This window comes from Bombus impatiens, unplaced genomic scaffold (genome assembly GCF_000188095.3).
Source record: "Bombus impatiens unplaced genomic scaffold, BIMP_2.2 scf_0036, whole genome shotgun sequence".
In the NCBI taxonomy this organism is placed as follows: Eukaryota; Metazoa; Arthropoda; class Insecta; order Hymenoptera; family Apidae; genus Bombus; species Bombus impatiens.
Genome location: NT_176455.1, coordinates 231,661 through 254,072, shown reverse-complemented (window position 1 = coordinate 254,072; position 22,412 = coordinate 231,661). Strand labels below are relative to the sequence as shown.

Below are 22,412 nucleotides of genomic sequence, written 5' to 3'. Positions count from 1 at the left end.
ACATCCACCTGAGTATACGTATATATGTATTTACATATATATAATATATATTAATCGTATATATTGTTTCCTTTTCATAACTAATATAATAATCTTTAAATATCGTATATATTTTTTTATCTTATATATATATATATATAATATATATAATATATAATATATTCTTTTATAAATGCTTAACAATTTAGTACATTTAATAATTTACCGAAGAGCAATAATTTACATTTACATTTATGGAGTTTTTTATCTAGTCTGCACATTTTCCTCGTTTCTTTCCTTTGTTTCTGTTTCCTTTTCTTACTTTTTTCTATAGATTTGGGATTGAGATCACAAGAGAATAGAGCAAATGTGTATTTTCGAATGTGTTCAAGTTCATTCGCATTCGTGCTGTCTATGCAGGTTTTTTTTTCAAAATATATTAATTATTGGGATCGTTCGTGAATCGACACGTTTCTTTTAATTTATTATTTCTTCTCATTCATACGGCTTCGAAATCGGGATGCATCTATCTACCTACCTAACTATATCTTTATCTACCTGTCACTAACCTATTATATTAAACGGTACGTACGTACCGTTATTACACGTACTGTTAGGACCGAAAGAAGAAGAAAGGGAGGAAAAACGAATCGAGCCTGTGTACGCATACGTGTTGTTATTAATGTATATCGAGAGAACGAATTTTAAAGGGTCAGAGCTTGCATCTGATGGCACGCGTCGCTCAGCTGACCTTGGTCGCCAGCAGGATGACCCGGATGAGTCCTTGGCGTTCCGGGCGGTGTTATCGGCATTCTTCCAACGCCTGGTGGAGCATCACCGGCTCCTCCAAGACTATCGTCCGCTACTTTGTTACCGGCCTGTATTATTCCATTGACCTTGTACTTGTTCTGCCGTAACATCGTTGTGGTAGCTGCCTGGGAATTGGAATTCGCGTACTTCTCCGTCGGTTTTCTGCTCGCGGTCAACGCAGGGGCGATGGTGTACCGACGTTGAGCGTTCGACTGTTGTGGCTGCTGCTGATGCTGGGACGGGGCTAAGGATGGCTGATAGCGGTTTTGCGCCGGATTGTAGAACTGGACCTGGGAGGTGGGTGGTGACAAATTTGGAAGGGGTCTTGTCATGGGCGAATACGGCGCTGGCGGTGGGCTCACCGGCTTCTCCGAACTACTATTCTCCGTCCCTTGCACACCCTGCGAATTACTATTCTCGTTTTCGATATTAGTCACGTATTTATCATTTGACTGACTATTGGAATTGTTACCTCCATCGGTTTGTCCGGCGATCACCCCGTTGTTTCTATAGTTCGTCGTATTTTTACGGCTAGGATAGTTATTCGGTTTTGTCGCGTTCTCGAAATACTGATCACCGCCGCTATTAGTCTTACGGCCGTTAGCGTAATCGAAATTCGCCGCTGAATTAAACATTTTCTGTGTATTCGTACTATTATATTGCTGACCGCTGGTTGTATTCGAACCAAACGATTTTTGGTTGTAATTCTCCGATGATCTTTGTGCTACGAAGGAAGCCGGGGAGCCCACGTTCGAGCCAACCGCCTTTTTGCTATACTGCATGGAGAATCGCGAACTCATCGCCGGCGTCGTGTACTTATAGCTTCCATCTATGTTACTATGCTTGTACGGTTGAGAATTCCCTACATTTTGAGCTCGAAAGAATGGATTCTGATGAGACAACGCGATCCCATGATTCTGCGATTTCGAGTAGTTATTTTGGCCGTTCACGTTCCCGGATTTCGTGTAATCTCTGGAATTGAAACACTGATTCTTGTTCGAAGAATCGAATAACTGTTGTGATATTGACGGGGGTGTTGGCAACAGGCTGGTACCACCGGATGCGTTATGAAATGGAGATGTATGCGTGTGAGGAATGTAAACGGCTGCCGGATGATACACGATTGCCCTGCAATGCATCTGATTGCCACTGCAATCGTCAGTTTCATTTAAACATGTCTGGGAACTGTACAAGTTAGCGGTATGTATAGCGATTGGATGATAATTGGTGTAACGACCGGACATGGGAAATTTCACGGGCATTAAGGACACCAAGGGTGTGGCTGAACCTGAAGCAGCCTGTGTTTCACCATGCGCTTGCTCCGAGTGGCTTGATGTCGAACGAGAATCCTACGATTTATTTCACAGATGGTAGTTTTCCGTCCATTGCTTGGTTCTTTTCTTAATTAATCAATATAATCGATCGATTTACATGATATGTATCATGGATACATCTCTATACACGCTAATGATGTTGCATTTACACTAGCACGAAACAATTAAGTCATCTCAGTATTTAAATTTCCTTTTCAAAGAGATATTTTCATATATCTTTAGCAGTTTAAAAAATAATCGCGTAAATGTAGGATGAACCAATAGTCACAACTGTGGTTGGAAAAAAGTTATAGTTCTCTTTTGTTTTTAGATATAATGCAACCTTTAAAATTTACTACAGGAAAGAGTAAATCAGAATTAAAGGAGAAAACTATTATAATTATTTATGTAATTTCGTATTATAATTTTACAATTATCACTTAGAATTATTATTAGAATGAATGAATGAAATATTGTGATTATTGATCCACCTTATAAAAGGCTTCCTTATAGTCTGATAATCGTTAAAATTTTTGTACTATATTCTATGGAAACCTATTATATATTACTAAAAAAAAGAGAAGTAAAGATAGTGACTTACCTCCTGAGGAGCAACCTGACCATCAGACGAAGACGTTTGTTGACATGAGGCATCAGTAGGGAAAAGTAATAGCTGCTGATCGGTCAATCCCATGGATGCATGCGGTGGAGGAGGTGGATGGGGCCCAGCTGCGAATGGATAATAAATGTGGTCCATCTGAGGAGGCGCAGGACCTGCAGGCACCGGTGGATGATGATGCGGCGGTGGAGCGGCAGAAGGATAGAAATGCGTCGGTGGCGGAGGGGGTAAAGATGGAATTGGCTGTGGAGGACCCGTTGGTGGACTCGTCGCCCCTGTGCCATTGTTACCACTTCCGGAATTACTGTTACCGCCACTCGTGCTGTTCTGCGAGTTGTTCGTTGGATACAAGTACTGATGAGCTCCGGCGGCGACTGCCCCTGCATAACACTCGTACTGCACAGAAAGAAAAACATCATCGATCAGTTAATTATTCAAAGAATATACCGGGTTGATCTATCTTTAGAATAAAAAAAAGAAGAAAATGTCGTACATTATATAATCATCTTGTACGTTGATCTTGTTTGGAAGTACTAAGATCAATATACAGGTTACAAGATGAAATCTGCTGTCAAATGATGTTTCCAGGACACTCAAATACCAAATACTTTACCTTAACATTTTGTGCATGCCTATAATTTAAATTATACATTTTATACTTTGTATCTTTTTTCATCTTTTAAATAGAAGACTACTACATAGTAGGCAATGAATGTCATATATATCTCTTTCCATATTCTCTGTGCAATATAAAAATACAACATATAGAACAATGTGAATGAAGAAGTCAAAAGATACATAAATGAGCGCTTAAAAAAGTGAAAAAGAAATCATCAATAACGTTATGCTGTAATACAACACATTATACGAAAAACAACATACTTGTGATGTTTTATACGATAATAAAATTCTTTTTATTGCAACATAAGCACAATAAATGTGTACTTATAGACTAGATGGGAAATTTACATTCATTCATACGCGCAACTCGTATGTGAGATTATTAATACAAATCGTTAATTATGTGAAAAAAAGATAAGTGGTGCATGCATTCTGATAGGCCATGCAGAAGTCCAGCAAAGAAAACGCACAAAGATAATGCGCTGCATGCTAGTCACTTAGCATAGACCATGTACCTTTAGACCTCAATACTGTATAGCGTCGAGAAGGACGTAAGTAGGCATTTGCTGAGGGTTGGGTAGAAACGCCGGTGGTATGGCTTCTCCCATCAAACCATTTGTCTGTCAAACCGCAACCGATTTATCGTTTAATATAAATACAAGCTATACCCATAGACAATTCATATGATAGGGTGTGAACAAAGGACCCAAGATTAAAAAGGAGTTCAGAGAAAGAAGTCGGCATAGTCTATTATCTGTTATGTTACCTACCGGCATAGGCGAATACTGATACTGTTGTGGCATGTAAAGAGATGGAGCAGGACACGGGTACATCACAGGCGTGAAAGTTTGATGACCAGCAGCTTGTGGTCCTAATTATTGAAATCAAATTGTTTGATTAATATAAACATTTCAATCTTCTAAAAATTACGATTATGACTTTTCATTAAATTTACCGAACACTCCAGTAGCTTGATAAATAGTTGCTGGATCGGTCGGTGGAGCAATTGGTGTCGTTGGTGTTGGAGCTGTTGTGTTATAAAATGTCATGCCATTTTGGTATGTCAACCCCATACCTGGTAAAAATAAAAAATTTCATATAATAAAATATTTATGTAACTATAATTAATTAGTAAATTAAATTTATGACATTATAGGATATAATTACACTAACCATTTGGGTAATAGTAAGTACTAGTAGGCACAGAGGGTGGCGAGCCAGAACCACCATCCAAAGATCTATTGAAAGGTTGTTTTTTAATTGCAGGTGCTATATTTAATTTTCTTTCCCTTAATACAATGCATTCAGACTATAAACAAAATAATTTCAGATTACTACCATGGTTGTTATATCTTTAACTACTAAATATATTAAACATATGTATTACAAACCTCTTGCTGAAGTCTTTTAGCTTCTTCCTCAGTTTCAAATGTAACAAATCCATAACCTTTGGAAACACCAGCTCGGTCAGCAATTATTTTTGTAGCCTTTACATTGCCATAAGAGGAGAAAAGCTCAGCAAGTTCTTCTACACTGGTATTAGCAGAAATACCGCCTACAAAGATACGATTTGGAACCAAGGTACCATATTTTGGTGCAGCCATTGTGAGACTTGTTGCTGAGGCAGGGCTAGAGGCTGGACTAGACCCCTCAGTACCACCCGTTGATGCCGAACTCTAAATAACATGACTAATATTAAAACAACGCAGCTAATATACACGTAGAATGCAAGGATATAATTAAAAAATAATGAAATAAATATAGAATATCTATGTTAGAATATAGTTGTAGTATACAAAAATTTTATATCAAACACATTCGATTATACACATACCAAAAAGTTACTAAGTGATAAAATAATAAAGGGTAAAGTAATAATAATAAATAATGTAAAAATAAATTTAGGCACTAAAACTTTATATTTTGTTATAAATTATGTGCTTAATTAAGTTACTATGTAAATGTCACATTTTCCGTGTACATGTTACTCATTAAGAAAATAGGCACGATCGCGAAGTAACTATGAAAACTACAATTTCCACAATCATTTGTACACATATATGACACCCAAATATCAATATGAAACCAATCGGACTGTCAGTGATCTGAAAGCCTGCATCCAAACAAAAACAATTGGTTCGTCAATCTGTACATTATTATCGTTCTTTTTTCTGTGACGATAAATAAACGTAGGTTATGCTAGATCGTTTCACTATACAAAAGCATCGGGGACGAACTTGAAGAAGCGTGCCGACAATACGCATCGAAATCGTCGATGCGACGGCATTAACTCGAACGCTACCTAAAAATATTGACAAGCGACAGAACTGTTCGTCTAATAGGTAAGATTCGAAGCATCGATAACAATGAATTAATAGGGGATTATTTGACAAGGACAACGAGGCTAATACGCCACTGTCTCAAGCAATGATAACGTCACCTTCGTTAATGAGAACGTACTCACGGTACGAAAAATGAATTTTGTCACAGGGTTAGATGCAAAATCTTCGCGTATGAATGCTCACCATCTTCGCGATAGTCGGGCGTGTAAATGAGTTTGTCGGCCGTGAGGTTGTCCTAGCAGCTTGAAGGTACCCTGGCCTCGCACGAGGTCACCTGGGTGCCCAGGGACTGCCAAGGACCGTTGCAACCACTTCAAAAGGACTTCCAGCCTCCGGCGAAGCTGCTGTTCCTTCTCGCTAAACCTCCAAACACTACAGACACTTTTACAAGATGGCGGTCATACGCGCCGTTCAGGGCGCTAATATTCCAGATTTTAAATTCTCTATTTCGTCAGACTGACGCGACGATCGAGATCCTCCGCCTCATCGATACGTGTTCATACACGTTCCGAAATACAGAAATAAATATTTTTAATTTCTTAAAACTTAATAAAATCTATACATATATATATATATATTTGTTACATTTGATTTAAATAATAGATGTAGGATTTTAATTTCATATAGTACAAGTATTCTCGTTTGATGGAAAATTGTAGTTATATAGTTAAAAAATTAATATTACTATAAAAGGAAAGGGAAATGAATTTAAAAACTTCTTGGAATATAATGTACTAAAATATGTAACATCATGTTTTTGAATTTTTTATATTACGTTTGCCCCTGTTTGGCAGAAAATTGTAATTTATACACGTAGTTAGAAAATGTATATTGCTATAAAAGCAAAGAAAAATGAATTTTAGAAATTTCATAAAGTATCATATATTGCAGTACATTATGTATGACGTTTGTCACATGTGACTCAAATTTTCTAGTGAAATTTTTGGTGAAAATTGTAGCTATATTCGGAAAATTTATTTTTAACGCCGTAGTTTTGGAACATCTAACTATTGGTAAGTAATATATAGTGGAACTATCATACGTAGTCGTATAGTAAAATTGCAATGTTGGATGAAAGAAGTATTGAGGAAGATGTAAATATTAAGTTCCCGTTTCTTCAAGACAGTTTACGATATTAAAAAGTTTAATATTTTTCGCATGACATATGTTATATAATAAATTAATTCAAGTTATAGTCTTTTCAGATTCTTTTTATATAAAATGAAAAATATAATAAACATCGCTGTTTATCATTATTTTCTTTCATTATTTATTTAATATACAATATTTTAACTGTATAGCACTGAGAAAAATAAGAATTTTCATTTTAAAAATTTTTAAAATAATAATTTTTATCCATTTTCATCGGTTTACAAAATTTACTATATTTTCGTCAATTTTGAAGAAATACTACGAAATTTGGAGTACTTATTTCAACAAGATTGGAGCATTCTTTCATATAAAAAGTTACACCCAACAGTAAAGTTAATATAATAATAAATTATTGTTACATAAGCATTCGTGTTTTTTAATTTTAAATCTATATTGTTTAAAATTACTGAAGTTGTGGATGAATTCAATTTTATCACAATGGCGGTGATTGATTGCGGTTACTATGGTTCATGTTGGTTTTCCTTTATTCACGAAGCTTACCTAATTTTTGATGCGTAGACATTCAAAGGATTGCTTCTTAGTAGCGAACATGATTACCTATGGATTAGCCCGCGATGAATAACCGAATAAGAACACTGAAATTGAAACGAGAAACGAGAACGGAGAGAAAAACTAAAATGTGCTTCCTCACAGCATTGTTGACTTCGAAAGACTGAAACATTCGCCGCCGTACCGCTCTCATCATTATGCCATTTGTAACTTTATTAATATCCCAATAAATAAATTTTGTATACATTTATTATTACTAGAAATATATTCAGTAACTTTTATGATGAATTTTTACTTTAAAAAAAGCAGGTATTTTGTCAAATAATATATTTGATGAAATATTACAGCATTAGTTTGACTCCAGTAGCACTGGCGATTATACGGATATTCGATGTTCAAATGTTATGAAAAAAATAAATGATGTTTGAATACATAGGTTAAAGAATTCACCTTTATCTCCCTGTATATGAATACAGGCTACGATATATTATTTATTCGTCATAGCTTTAATTTTATATCATATTTATTATTTAATATAAATCTGGGGTAACAAATGCGATAGAGTTAATAGATGCAATATAAACTTTATTAAACTTAATAATATTCGTATATATACAAGAAATGTACAGTAAATTATTTATGTATATCTTAATCTTCATACATTGCTTAGGTCGATAGATGTTGATTTCTCAAAAACAGTATACATATGTTCTCCTTTTAATAATTTGAAATTGCTCCTGAAGTAATATTTAAGTTCTGAAATTTACAAAAATCATAGGTTATTATAATCCTTTTGAAAAGATCGACATTTTATTTTTATGAAAATAAAAAATTTTCTAAATATATAATTTTTTTCATCTACGAAATAATATAGTAAATTATCACAAAGGACGAATTTTACAATATATATATAGTTTTGTTAAGTAAATGAAAATTAACTTGTTATTATATTATTATTACATCGCCATTTATCATTAACTTACATATTTTTTGTGCATAGCAAGGCAAAAAGTGCAGACTTGCGGCCTTGTTTGTGAATCAGTCCAATAATTTGTTCCGTAAAGTCCGCTGCTATCCTCAACGCGTAAACACGGTTGATCTATAGGACCGGCAACAAGAACAGCACCCAAATGGCTGATGTAACTGCTCGCTAATCTCAATGTCTCTATTTTTGATAATTTCCTATCCGCAGGTTCCGTTGGTATTAAAGTTCTCAAGGTACTGAAAGCCGTGTTCACACTGCAGAGCGAAGATTGGATTTCTTGAATTTCGCGTTTGGATTCCTTACCCTCGCTTAGAGTATTCGCGAATTTTTCATAACTGAATATTCTCCTGAACCAAAAGACGAACATCTCGTTTACACACTACTCAAAGTAATTAGAGAAGCTTCTGTTTTACAATTATAATTCAATACATATATAATAATTTAATTATCTTATTAATTTGTTATTAACAAATTATTCAAATAATTATTCCTCTAATTACTTTGAACAGTACAATATCCCATTCTCTGCAATTTAACTTTTAAGTTTGTATTATTGTATCTTTACAGAGTATATAAACATTTTAAGCATTATTTTAATAGTTTTATTATTATGTTTTAAAAAATATATTTTTGATGTCTTAGAAAAAAAGATGATTATTTTATGATTAAAAATATATTTTCACCTATGAGTGCGATCCCTTTCACGTGCGTTCGCTTGATAACGTTGCTTTGATGATTCCTCTTTCTTTCGTGCAGCCATGCTGCACTGTGCCGTTATCAGTTAATCGTTAAATAACTACAGTAACTCAAAAGAGGCGTCCGACCACACTAGCGGTTCGTTTATGAATGACTAAGCCGCTGTGGCTTCCTTCGTTTCCTCCAGGATTCCCTCTTCCCCGATGTGCGTTGCCGTTAACCCCCACCCTACCCCTTCCCTTTACTAGAATACACATGTGAAATACACGTGCATCCGATTAGGGGCGAACGAGCCACTTGCACCATGTTTGGCTAGTAAAAACAGAATACGTTAATAATAATTTTGAAAATATATATAAACATAACAAAATATGTATATATAAATAGTAAAAAGTAACATTTACCGGTCGTATTCAATTTTTAAAAAATTGAGATACATGAAATTAAACATTTTTGTCAAATCATGCATAGCAGTCAAAAAAAGAAATTGTTAACTAAATAAATTACAGAATTAGAATTGATTAGCTAGTTAAAAATACAGAAATGAGTAGTTTAAGTAAACTAATAGCTATATTAATATAAAGAAATTGAAAAAGCATCCTAAAAGCATCCCCCAAAACTATTAAGTACTAGCAATAATTCTCTTGATGATTACCTTCTTATTAATATATAGAGGTATCTTGAAAATAATTTTTTCTAATATTCTTTCAACAGTTTGCGCTTTTGTAACATAGGAAATAGTTTCGGAATGGTCAACGTGACACTTGTTTCCTTCTACAGACACAAACATAGAAACATACATAGATGTGATAACTCCCACGTAAAGTGGTCGGAGGCTGGGTTTCACATTACGGTCAATAAAAACTAACCGACGACCGGTAGAAAGAGCGAGGAAAACAAATACCATGTGTAAAATTAATTAGGCTAGGTCTGATGTTAGTTTCTGACTGATTCATGACTGGCCTTTTTGTAAATTCGTAGAATATTATAGCGTTGGATATAAATTACCGTGACACGAAGAAATAGTGTATTTTATAAGACAGGCATTTATTTTCTGTCGAGGGAATCCAGTGACAGGCAAACTGGTAATAAGAAATTATACAATGATTTGATCTTCTGATCAGATAAAATTTTCCATTTGACATATTCACTTTTCCTATTTTCTCTGGTAACAGATTAATGCAGAAAAAAATGTCTGCTTGAGATTACGTTGTATTAACGCAAATGTATATAATTCTCTCACAGATAGTTGTATGGTGACATAGGAAAAATATATTATAGTCTCGTAAATGCAAGCAGACATTGACAGTACATTGGTCATTCCACATCTGAATCATATTTTTTTCATTCTGAAAATGATATCGAATATTTCTTTGTGAAGAAATTAGAGAAAAAAAGATACGATAAAACGGGATGTTCCTATGAAATATTTTACTTAATTAAATAACTACATTACACTGAATTAATTATATAGCAGAAAATTTATACGTTCGAATTGTCGTCAGAATAAAGGATCATTTTTCTTAAGCATTTACTCTTTTCTCTTTCATTGAAAACACGCATTAATTTCCAGTGCCTGCACAGTGCATACAGAATATTTTTGTGAACATTACACACGATGAAAGATTATGCGTTCGCTCACATCATTTTTCTACAAACTTTTTTAACTTTGGTCACTTCGTTACAAAGTTTGCATTTTTACCATTTTTTTGTGTTTTGTTCTTTAATTACTAATCAGCCGCTCGATCAAACTAGTATCAAACGCTCGTGGTCTTCAGAGTAAAATCTTAAAAGGATACATATAGAAAATATACAAATTGTCCGACACAGAAATTACAATAATTATTTAAAACTTAAGTTACATCTTATGATACGCTAAAACACGAAAAGTCTGTGAGAAAATCATTTATGAATTGTTTCATGATGCACAGACAGTTAACATGTTTGGGAACATACTCTAAGATTATAAAATTATTATTCGTCTCAAAAACACGATTTGTGTTCGTCGGTACATAATCGAGTGTTGTAAATTGTAAAATAAACGGACAACGATTTACTTCCCTGCACGTAAGCACGAAAGAGCTAAAAAAAACAAAAAAAGAAGAAACACGGTGAACCACTTCTCTTCTGAACACTTTGGCATTATTACCGCTGTGAGAAATGAAATCAAACGGAAATGAATCTCGTTTGAGCATATGGTAATATCGTGGTTTCGATAATATATATAATATATATAGAAATTTCAAACAAATTTACACGTCAAGCGGTCGCTATATATATGTATATATATAAATATATATATATTTATATATATATATATTTTATATTTATATTTCTATAAATATATATATATTTATACATATACACATATTTATATATATATAAATTTTAATCCTCCATAGTGCTAGATAAATCCAGCTCTATCCTTTAAATCGTGTCATATTTACACTAAAAAGTTACACGTCGTAACAATCCTTACGTTTTTATATTCTCGTTAGTTACTTAACTTTAAAGAAAAACCGCAAAAATAATTTTTGATCATAAACGTAAGGTCAGCGATCTTGAGCAGATCGTTTCTATTTTTTTTGTTTATCCTTGCACCTTTTTTCTTATCTCTTTTTTTGTCAATTGCAAAGCATGACGTCTTGTGCTCGATCACCGCCTGACGAGTACTCGTTAATTGTTTCTAACGAGGACCGTCGCGTCCCTAATTATAAAGGATAATCATTAGAATATATAAATACAATTACACTTAAGGGCGTGATCCACGTGCAGCTTCTTCCAGTGCGCGAACTTTAAGCTCACGCTCGCGCTGTTGTCTAAAAAACACCCTTTGTTAGTCCGATACCACTGGTCGTCTTAATCAAGCATACGTATAATTGTATAGCTTTGTTATGGATTTCAAAGGACGAACCTTAGATATTCCTCGTGATGTGCAACAAGCGATGCATGAGGAGGGAATCGATCGCGTTCCATCATTAGATGACGTTGTAATTGCTCGTGATGCGCCGCCATATCCGCGTACGGTCTTCCAAGAAGTTCCGCGGGATGAAGAGCCAGTGCTGGGTCACGGGGCATTAAGCCTGGTCGAGGATAATTTGCACCAGCTGCCGCTGTACAGATAGAAAACATTAGTAAATTGTAAAAGACGATCGTGTTGCCTTCATAAGATAAATAAAGCCTTGAGAAAACTTATAGATAGACGGGCATGCATGATGAAGCGTGAGATTTGTTGGACGATATTTTTGGTTTCGTATGCCGCTGCACTGTAACAACTTTCTTCTTTCTTTATTCCCTGTCCAAAATTAACTGGTCGCCCAGAACAGGATCAACTTTTATTTCTTCATCTTGCATTCAATCCTTGAAATATTACACAGAAGTACCTTTACGATCTAGCATAGATGAAAATATCAATAAGAAGTAAATTAATTAGTAAATTTTAAAATTAATTTCCAGGTAATATATAATAAAAACAAATTTAATAGAAAATTATTTTGTAAGATCAAAATATCACCTTTCATACTCCAAGGACTAATACAAATGCTACACTTGCATGATTACTCTTAAACGATTCTGAACGATCAGTTGATTTTGGATAGATTTATATAACGACATTAATAAGATGTTATAATAGGATGATATGATAATAAAAACATATAGACGTTATGTTGCTGTAATGTTGATAAATTATGCAAGTAATGTGCAGCTTTTAAAAGAGTATTGTCATAAATGGATAATAAATATCATAAATGTTTGTGCAGTACAGACACATTGTGTCACTCCCATTCACGCACGTACCACACACACAATCATTGCAGTTTACTTAAAGGTAATTCACGCTATTAAAAACTCATAGAATCTTTATTGATGAATCGTACCTTCACCCAGAAACTGCGCTCGATGATCGAAAAGCTCTGGTTTCAAGTTAATATAATATGGCATAGCGAGAAAAGCGACAGAAAAATGCAAAAAAAATTTTTGCCGCAGAGAAAAATTTGTATTTCTCTCTATTTTTTTGTTGTCTTTTTCTTTATGAAAAATATAAGCTGTTGGTGGCAGTTAGAATGCTTTCCATTTAAGTTAGAGTGACTGATATTAAATTGATTAGGTGAAAAGCACGTTACAGTACGCTTACACGCAATTGACCGCTTTACCGATCACGGACTCGTTATCTTACAAAAAAGAAAAATAAAGATTCAGAGAATTCTTACTACTCAAAAAATACACCTAATAAGATTATTTCCTAACTTTACGATCTTACTTTAAAAATTGGATATATGTGATTCTTATATGTTAATTTACGTTTGATTTTACATTTTCAATTGTATCAATACAAAATTAAATTACAATTGTAGAACTAATAGCTCGTAAACGTTTTCAAATTATAGAAATGTTCTCAGTAGACTGGAGATGTTTATACAAATTCATATCGTTATGAACACAACTAAAGAAATGGAACCTATGCAAAAATTTGTCCCACTTTCTAAATATAATACATATAAAATATAAAGTGAAATAGAATATATGATATAAATATAAATATGAATATTCTTTATACATATCTCTATATTAAGTCTGTACATCTTTAAATTCCCTATAAATGCATAAATATCCGCAATCTACTTATCAAATTTAATCAAGATCAAGAAAGTCTAATATCTATGCTCTTATGGGCAAAAGTAAAATCGTGATATATTTATACACATGTGGCATGTGTTATAAAAGAAATCCTTGTTGGTTCTAAGATTATAGAGATAGTCGGTGAAAGGAGCGATCATCGTGCGGGAGCGTACTCAAACATCCTGATTTATAGGACCTACCAGGCAGGGGGAATCCAGCTGCAGCCGCAGCCGCTTCCTGCTGTTGCTGAGCCTGTTGCTGGGCCTGCTGCTGTCCCGGATGTAAGTGTAAGTGCGTATGCGCATGCGTATGCGCGTGAGTGTGAGCATGATACTCGGGCGAAATGCCAGCCATCTGCAACCGGACCATCGGGTCAGCAGCTAGAGCCAGTCGCTCGTCCAGCTGGCCGTGGTGATGAGCCGCTACGGGATGGCCAGCCCCTGCACCCGCTGGCCCCCCGCCGGCTGCAGTCGGTATCCCTAAACCCGACAGCGCCTCGATCAAACATACTGTCCCAGTCGTACTTTTAATTCTAACCAGCTACGTAGTAGTTCTCCCGACAATGAATTCTTTTTTGATTTTTTTTGCGGCACTCTTCTGTCAGATCTTCGACCGATAGCTGCGTCTTACATCATTACTTGATCATTTGGTAATTATATAACAAACACAAGAAGCAGCTAACATTCGAAAACAATCATTATCTCGCTTTATCTCTAAATTAACGTTGTCCACCGAATGAAGTCATTTTAATAATTTTGTTTCGCTTTGACGACAGAATAATCATATATCTATGGCATTAGAATATAAGCTCCATGAGTCTTGGGATAGTAATTTGGACAACGCTGATTTAGATTCTTAACTCGGTCGAATCTCGCCAATTTTCTCAATCAAATCAAAATCATAATCGCTGTTCGAGGTTCTCGGATATAAAATGTATTCTTTTGAAAAGTTGTTCTGACTTCTTGTCCGTATTGTAGCTAATTGCATCAGAAATTTAACACCATAACCTTAATGTGGTAAATGATTATGAACTCTAACTTGTAATCATCTATTCAAGTTTGTACTTGACATGATAAAGCCAGCTGCAATGCAGCTAAGAATACTGGAACAACGTTTTGAAAAGTCACAGCTTACATCTGAAATCCTGATCAGCAGCAACCCGGGCCATGAAAGCCTAAAATCACTCATCCATAGTTAATTTTGCGTTCAGTCCAATATGCGAGAAGAAAGATACGCATTTCGAGGGGAATGGTAGACCCTTACTGGTAGAGAGTTAACGTTACCTAGTCTTTCTAAACGTTCTCTTTCCAACTGACTGGGCCCAGGCGGTGCTCCATAAAGACTGAATTGGTGGAGAGCCTGAGGAGGTCCTGACGGTCCAGGAGCGAGTCCAGCGGCCGCGTAACGTCGATGAATTTCCAACCAATGTGGATCCACTGGCGCTGGCATAGGTCTAGGCGTTCCCTTCAGAAGCTCCTCTTTTAATCGATCGTTTAATTCTCGTTCGCGTAATTCTCTTATTTCTCGCTCTCTCTTCTCACGTTCTAAATGTTCTAGTTCTAAGCGTTCTCGAGCAGCAGGACTATACATGTAATGTAACATCGGATCTGGTGGCGCAGGATGTCTAGCAGGTGAAAATGCAGCGTGTGGTCGAGCGTACTCGGACAACTGTCTCAAAGCAGGAGTATCAGCGTAGGATCCCGGTCTTGCAGCATATCTGTCATACGGAGACACGACAGGCTCAAGAGGCCCACGACTAGGCGGCTTACATGTTTCTGGCTGCTTCTCAGGCGTGGTCATTTTCCTAGCTTGCTGCGCCGCAGCTCTATCACGTTCTTCTCTTTCCCTCTCAGCTTGCTTCCGCGATCTTTCCTCTCTCTTTCTTGCTAACTTTGAATCTGGGACAGGTTTGAACATTAGATCTGTTCTAGTGCAAGAGTTGTTCTCGCCTCGGTTCCAATGTCGTAGAAATATGGCGGATTGTGATCTGTGGCATTCAGAATCTTCAATTCGAGGCTCTGGAGATGGGCCTCGTGGGCTTGGGGGTTCTTCTTGTTCTTGTTCTACGAGGTCAGGTTCTATTTTAGGTTCAGGAGCGACTGGAGGCTGAGATTGCGGCGGTCTATGGTGATGATGCGCTGAGCTACTGGATGTCAGACATGTGGTTGGAACTAGCGATGGTTTACGTTGAGTATTATGTGAACTATGGGACGAAGAGTGACTATGAGAACTGTGAGAGGAGATGGTCAACAGTTTGTCGTGATGCAGAGCCGTGGCTTGATGCATTGTAGAAGAGTGATGATGCGTCGCGATGAGATTCTCTCCTTCTTCTCTCGTTGTCACACTGGAACTCGTGCTTGAATGATGTGCCGTCATCATAGTTGTACTTTCTTGACTCCTTTGTGGGGATGGAGGAGGGATTGCATGGGGAACACCGTAAGGATATGGTGGAAACGAGGGATAAGCACCAACTGGAGCATAACCTGGGTAAGCATGAGGATGATATGGATGCATGGCGGTAAATAATGAGTGATGCATCAAGGGATGGTGTGGGTGGAATGGATGAGCCATATGAGGACTTGGTTGCTGGGCTGGATGCATCACAGGCTGTGGAATAGACGTAGGTGGTGGTGGAAGAGTCGGCGTTGGGGAAGCTGCCACAGATTGTATTTGAGGAACAGGCTGACTGCTTGGTATGGAGTGCTTGCTAGGTGTTGGTGGTTTGCTGGAACTATCTGGATCTTTTTTAATATTCTCCAAACTCGGACCAGGAAAACCAGACTGAAAACCAGGAACTTTGACTTCCTTTAAACTTTGAAGCGGATCTGGCTCAGGAGGAATAATCTCTTGCTTGATCTTCAAATTTTGAGGCTCCATCGGTGGCGTTCCAGCTAAATTGTACATCGGCGACGGTTTCTCCATGGATAACATTCCACTTGACTGAATGGGTTGGAACAGATTATTTGATTCGTTCCTCTCAGGCTCGTTATTTTCTGGTCTTTCTGGTATCCTCTCTGGTATTCTATCAGGTATCCTACTATCTCTAATCCGTTCCGGAGGTAGTCTGTCGTCGGAAATTCTTTCGGACATTCTGTTTTCAGAAGACATGACGGTTAAGCCAAGTGGTTGTGGCGAACTCGGCATCTGAGGCATCTGCGTCATGTTCGTTGGTATGCTTTGCGAGATATTGAGGTTCAATGGTGGTCCCGGTATGCTTTGAGGCATATTTTGCGTACTTGACAGGTTCTCACCGTGTGCTCGAAGGTTTTGCGTTGGTCCCATGTTTTGCGCATTTGACATATTCTGCGGTATGTTCGGCGGCATCTGCATACTCTGTGATAAGTTTTGCGGCACATTCTGAACAGGAGGAACATTGGGTGTGTACTGCATATTAAGTGGCAGTCCTTGGTGCGTTGGAGACATGATCTGCGAGTTCTGCATGCCCTGCGAACCAGTCGAAGCACAAATACCACTGTTCTGCATCGACTGTGACAAATTACGTGGCATATTTTGACTCATATCGTTCATATTTAACGACTGCGACGTGGTCAAATTCAGCTGCTGTTCGGGCTCCTTCATATCTTCGTTAGATGGTGACATGGCTGGTTCTATTGGCATAGGTTCCAACTTTAATGGCTGATTCATAGCTAAAGGAACATCTTCTATTTGATCCTTCGTTTCTACTGATTCTTCCAATAACGGTTTCTTTTCCAAAGTGTGGATAACAGGAACAGAAATTGGTAAAGTCTGTATAGGCGTTGGTATGGGGGTAGAAACTGGAGTTGGTTCAGAAGGCTCTTCCGGTGTGGTTACTGCTGGACTAACAGGCTCTTCAGTTGGCACTGTAACAGGAGTAGGTTGATTTTCATTCGTATCACCTTCTCCTTCCCTTTCAGGTTCATCCATGAGAGAGTTGCTATCGGTCGTGAGAGACTCCGAGGGACTCTCAGGACGTTCACCAGGACGTTTTCGCTTCTGAGACTCCTTGTCCTCGTCCACTTCATCCGTCTGAGGTCGTTTTTGACCTTTCTTCGGCGTCTCTGGCTTACTAGATTTTTTCTTATTCTTGTCTGGCGTCTGTTGCTGTTGCTGCTGTTTTTCCTGATCAGGAGTATCCGTTCCTCCTGTACGTCGTGGTCTTGCAGGTCTAGGCGTTTCCTTAGCCTTGTTTCTTGTACGCATTCTCCCTGGGCTATCTGGTGATTCCGCAGGCACAGGGCGGAACAGATATGGTGGCGCAGGCGGTAGTTCTCCGGTCTTCTTCAAATGTGTCCTGCATTCCGTACAAAGCAATAACCTGTCCTTGCCAGCTACCTGATAATCCTTCGAATTAGTCGAAAAACAATGTTGACACGAATGCGTTGCTCCGTTAGTGTTTGTGTCTCTGGAATCACTATCCTCTTCCGAGTTATCGTCTTCTGTTACGGAACTAATTTCCCCACCAGGATTATTGCTCGCAGGTGTCCCAACAGGTACAGTTTCCGGTTCTGAGACAGGCTCCTTCTGATTGACGTTAGCTGGTGGAGTATCTTTGGGTGGAGTTGGCACCTCTTCTTTGGGAGTGCCAGCACGCGAGTTTCGCGTGTTACGAATTCTCCTAAGCGAACCCTGTCGTCTTCTTCGATGAGGTCGGTTATTATTCGCTCCTGGTGTTTTCTTCCATAAATAGTAGAATTCAACCAATTCCGGCTAAAAGTAAAGGAAGAAAGAAGCTTTGCTACCTATTCTCTCGAGTCTCACTTTACTTTCTCTCAAATTTCATTACCGTGTCTTTATGAGGTAAGAGATCCTTTCTGATTCTTGAGAAATTTTTTCCAAATTGCCGAAGTCCTTTGACGAAGCGTTTCTATAGGACAGATCGATGACCAATTAAATGGAAGTCTGATCTTTCCTTTCCAATTATGAGATCACATACGTACAATCACGATAAAGAAACTACTTAATCAATTTTCCAGATTTTGTCACTTCTACTTACAGTTTCCTCCTCAGACCACTTTTTATCGATGCCTTTAGGTACAGGACATTTAACCAAAGCTTGCAATGCTCTTCCTGGATCATAGCCAGAGTCGTGCAAGATATCCAGAGCATTGATAGTCGTGTCGTCACGGGAAGCAGCCACACAACCGTCATCCGGGGATCCTCCATCACACATACCAGCAAACGCAGCCATAGATCGAGCTGCCCTTAAGTACATCAGAAGATCCCCGTCCAATGCCATAGCTGGAATCCATCTTAGCTCCTCTCGTTCTTTAGAAAACTCTGGATCAGGAAGCAGCTCTCCAGGAGGTATACCCGGCCGATACTCAGGCAAACGGGCCTGACAAGAAACCAATTCCTGTACCCAAAATTCGGGATTGTGCGTGGTTAGCACCAATGCCAAAGCGAGTTAGTTGTACGCACCTATACTCTGGCTTGCTTTTCGAAACTACACGAGCCAGTATAATTTTTTTCCATTCTGTTCCGTTTGTTACAATACTGGTACGAGAAGTAGCGTGAGTACTTTTATATTTGTGTACAAACTAATGATTATAAATATACGTATATATATAAGCATGAGAAACAAGACAAGTTAAAAAGATAACATATAATTATTATATACACGTGTTGAGACTTGGTACCAACAATTTAACAACAATTAGTCATGTTCATGTGTATATAAATTAAAGCTACAAGTTAATCTCCACTCGAACAAAAAACACATTCACTGTAACATATTTTCTAATATGAGCAGATGAACATGAATTGAGAAAATCATAGCTAACGAATGAAAAACAATTATTTCACAAACAAATGTAACAAGATGACATTTACAAGATGAGAAGAAATTGTGATAAAATGATTATTCTGCGACTAAATACTTCTTCACAAAGTTCCTAACTTTAATATTTCGTAGATGGTTCAAGTAACCAATGGGTTATTACATAAAAATAAAATATTTTATAATTTCACCGTGACTGAAAACCACTATAAATATAATCTTACACTTATACAATATTATCCTATAATATTATTGTTAGAATGCTCTGTCATAATAACTTTCATCATATTTAGGGTCTTCCAACAACAGTAGCAAATTCAGGGATAATACTTGCGATGTGATTTAAGTGTTGTGGCTGTACTGTTAAGCAAGTAAAAAATTATAATTGTGACTTAAAGAATAACTATCATTGTTATTTGAACCATCGGCATACAACAAAGCTGTATAAGGAATAGGTAGGTATTTGTGCCATATAATGTTCAACTCTACAATTTTTTCTTTCAATGTGTATAAATATAAGATAGATATTAAGATCGCAACTTCTGAATGAAAATTCTTCTTATGAATATGAATTTCAAGCACTAAGAAAACACTGGTGTTTCAATTATTCTAAACCTGTAACTAAGTACACGCCATGCACTTTAACAATTCTTGAAAATAATATGTTGACTACACTGAATAGCATTGCAAAATAATTATACATTCTTATAAGAACTACGCAAGTATATCTTCATTTTTAGTTTTTTCTAAAGATATGTAAACTAATTGGGTACTAAAATATTTATAGTATGCATAAACAATGTTTATGAATTATTAATGACACCTGATATACATATGATAATCTATTATAAAAAACAAAATTTTCAATGTATAAAGTAAACATTTCTTACATTCACGAATAACTATTAGCTTAAAAATTACTTCTTTTGCTTATTTAATTCACACATATTATCAATTAATACATACATATTGTTACTAATAACACAGTTTCAAACATCTCTGTTTCATACAAAGTTGTTTAAAACTATAAGTCCTTCAACAACTCTTGAATATACACATACCTGACAATGTAGGTAACAAATGACTTGAATATCACCCTAATTTTAGTTACATATAAGGGAAGAGTGAAATACATAAATGAGGAGCAATTACCATTGAACATATTAGGTATTGTGAAAAAAATGGTGTCACAATTACCTGGTGCTTCAATGATGAACTCTGCCTTATCTATACATTCAGAATACACATTTCAGGAGAACAAGCCTTGAGTTAGGTACATTGTGCAATATAGCTAAGTAGCAAAAAAGGTTTTCAAGGTATATGGCAAACCTGGTGCGAAGGGCCAACCCGAATCTCGCCCTGGGTGCCGGCAGACATCTCCTCCTCCTCCGAAGCTCCACCGTCTTTCTCCAGTGTTTCAAGTGGCTTCTATCTTGGATTTTCAGTAAATTCCTATCATCCACCCCCTGAACTATATAGTCATTCTATCAGTATATTTATAATAACTGTTTAAGAAAAAGTACTGCTAACATGCTTCCTCTTTTTTTTTTTTAATTAATGACCCTTTTTTCTATTATGATGTCAGTTATTATGGCATTATATTTTATTTTCCTCAAAGTAATAGCTACATTATGCAAATAATACCTTAAAGATATAAGTAAGTTTTTATAACATCATTTGTCATTTTCTTTTGAAGCACCTTATCCTATGTATGTTCTGCTCCCTAATGGCTCTACCATTTCTTGTCTCAAGTACAACTAAAATATTTCTGAACTACAAGATATCAATATGGAAAGCACCCTACAAAAGGAATAAAATATAACTATCAAATGTTTATTTGAAAAATTACATCCAACGGCTTGTTTCATCAACACCTGAACAAAGTATAAATTTATGCAACGCAATTGAAATTAATGAAAGTACCTATACATATATATGTGTGTGTGTATATATACATGAACAAAATCCTGAAAAAATCAACCGTCTCATGTATACAATAGTGAAAAAAAGCCGTATGTTCACAATCTCATGATTTACAAAAAGGAAACCAAATCCTCTTTCAATAACCCATCTTAACACACTAGCAATTACAATATATATCTCTACTTTCTTTAAGTGGTCTTGAGTCACGGTGAAAGCGGTATAGTTGGCATAAATGAGTTTTACATATAAAATCGAGACGCTTTATCGTCATCGTAACGCGATTGAAGCGTGCCAAGGAGCGATGGACATTGTAAAATTTTTCATTGACTCATCGACGTGCAATGTGAGAATACAGAGAGAAAAAAACCAACTATTTACACAATTTCGTCATATATGCAGAAAATACGAAAAAGGAACAGGAACACCGTGTTCGAGCGGTAAGTTAATTATCGAATCCCGTTTCCACAGATTATAGGTTACGTGATAGAATTTTTCGTCACATCGCACCTCGTCCTGCCGGACTTCCGGGAGAATCGTTAAAATAAAGTGAAAAGCCATAAAATTTCAAGGCAAACTCACCCGTGATTAATGTTTCAACGACGTGCTTGCATTGTTTCCCCTAACGCAACTTCCTTCCACACGTAAGCGTTATACACAACTGCGATTCACACCGATGAATAGCCAATAAATATTTTAAGATTCACTACTAATTAACCATCGAGCACTACAGAATAATCTTACACAAATCAGTAGCCACAACACCCAAACGCAGCCATCTTGTACTGCGTTTTGTTTCGTTTTTCTTCTGTGGGGGTGCGTTCCGATTCCGCGTATTCCTTCGTTTCCTTTTCACAATACTTTTTCGGTGGCAATTTAAAAATTTGAAAAATTATTGTATTCTGTTCTATCACAGAGAGTAGAGAATTATATCACAAAAAACTGAAGGAATATTTAATATATGTAAAGAAAACTTAATCTGAATGGACGATTTGAAATCTTTCGAAGACAATTTTTTTAATGTTAAAAATTACAAATGTTAGATGTAGATTTTTTTAAATATGACCTTAGGTCTCTCACGTCTTAT

The 22,412-nt window shown here is 36.5% G+C and overlaps 3 protein-coding genes across 10 annotated transcripts; all 3 read right to left on the bottom strand.

Annotated features, from left to right (window-relative positions):
• Positions 1 to 301: 301 nt before the first annotated feature.
• LOC100746802 (GATA zinc finger domain-containing protein 14-like) lies at positions 302 to 6,075 on the bottom strand. 2 transcript variants are annotated; one of them, XM_024370013.2, is made up of 7 exons: positions 5,868 to 6,075; positions 4,734 to 5,031; positions 4,516 to 4,651; positions 4,298 to 4,417; positions 4,113 to 4,213; positions 2,704 to 3,117; positions 302 to 2,138 (listed from the first exon to the last, which is right to left on the bottom strand). In XM_024370013.2, exons 2-7 carry the CDS (start codon positions 4,944 to 4,946, stop codon positions 684 to 686), a joined length of 2,439 nt encoding a protein of 812 aa, XP_024225781.1. In that variant the 5' UTR covers positions 4,947 to 5,031; positions 5,868 to 6,075; the 3' UTR covers positions 302 to 683. The 2 variants fall into 2 exon arrangements, with proteins under 2 accessions (XP_024225781.1, XP_003485194.1); XM_003485146.4 differs by having other exon boundaries at positions 4,734 to 5,018.
• Positions 6,076 to 7,902: 1,827 nt separating this feature from the next.
• Positions 7,903 to 11,325, bottom strand: LOC100746915 (transcription factor 15). Its single transcript, XM_012389422.3, has 4 exons — positions 9,683 to 11,325; positions 9,015 to 9,339; positions 8,330 to 8,678; positions 7,903 to 8,102 (listed from the first exon to the last, which is right to left on the bottom strand). The coding sequence occupies exons 2-4, from the start codon at positions 9,089 to 9,091 to the stop codon at positions 8,064 to 8,066; spliced, it is 465 nt and encodes a 154-aa protein (XP_012244845.1). The 5' UTR covers positions 9,092 to 9,339; positions 9,683 to 11,325; the 3' UTR covers positions 7,903 to 8,063.
• A 281-nt stretch (positions 11,326 to 11,606) lies between these two features.
• On the bottom strand, positions 11,607 to 22,138 carry LOC100746481 (arginine-glutamic acid dipeptide repeats protein). 7 transcript variants are annotated; one of them, XM_003485143.4, is made up of 8 exons: positions 21,908 to 22,138; positions 20,735 to 20,876; positions 18,623 to 18,982; positions 18,413 to 18,493; positions 14,931 to 18,336; positions 13,848 to 14,126; positions 11,942 to 12,140; positions 11,607 to 11,846 (listed from the first exon to the last, which is right to left on the bottom strand). In XM_003485143.4, exons 2-8 carry the CDS (start codon positions 20,780 to 20,782, stop codon positions 11,780 to 11,782), a joined length of 4,440 nt encoding a protein of 1,479 aa, XP_003485191.1. In that variant the 5' UTR covers positions 20,783 to 20,876; positions 21,908 to 22,138; the 3' UTR covers positions 11,607 to 11,779. The 7 variants fall into 7 exon arrangements, with proteins under 7 accessions (XP_003485191.1, XP_012244812.1, XP_024225001.1 ...); XM_012389389.3 differs by having other exon boundaries at positions 18,623 to 18,964; positions 21,908 to 22,137; XM_024369233.2 differs by lacking the exon at positions 20,735 to 20,876 and adding an exon at positions 19,048 to 19,122 and having other exon boundaries at positions 18,623 to 18,964; positions 21,908 to 22,137.
• Positions 22,139 to 22,412: the final 274 nt, after the last annotated feature.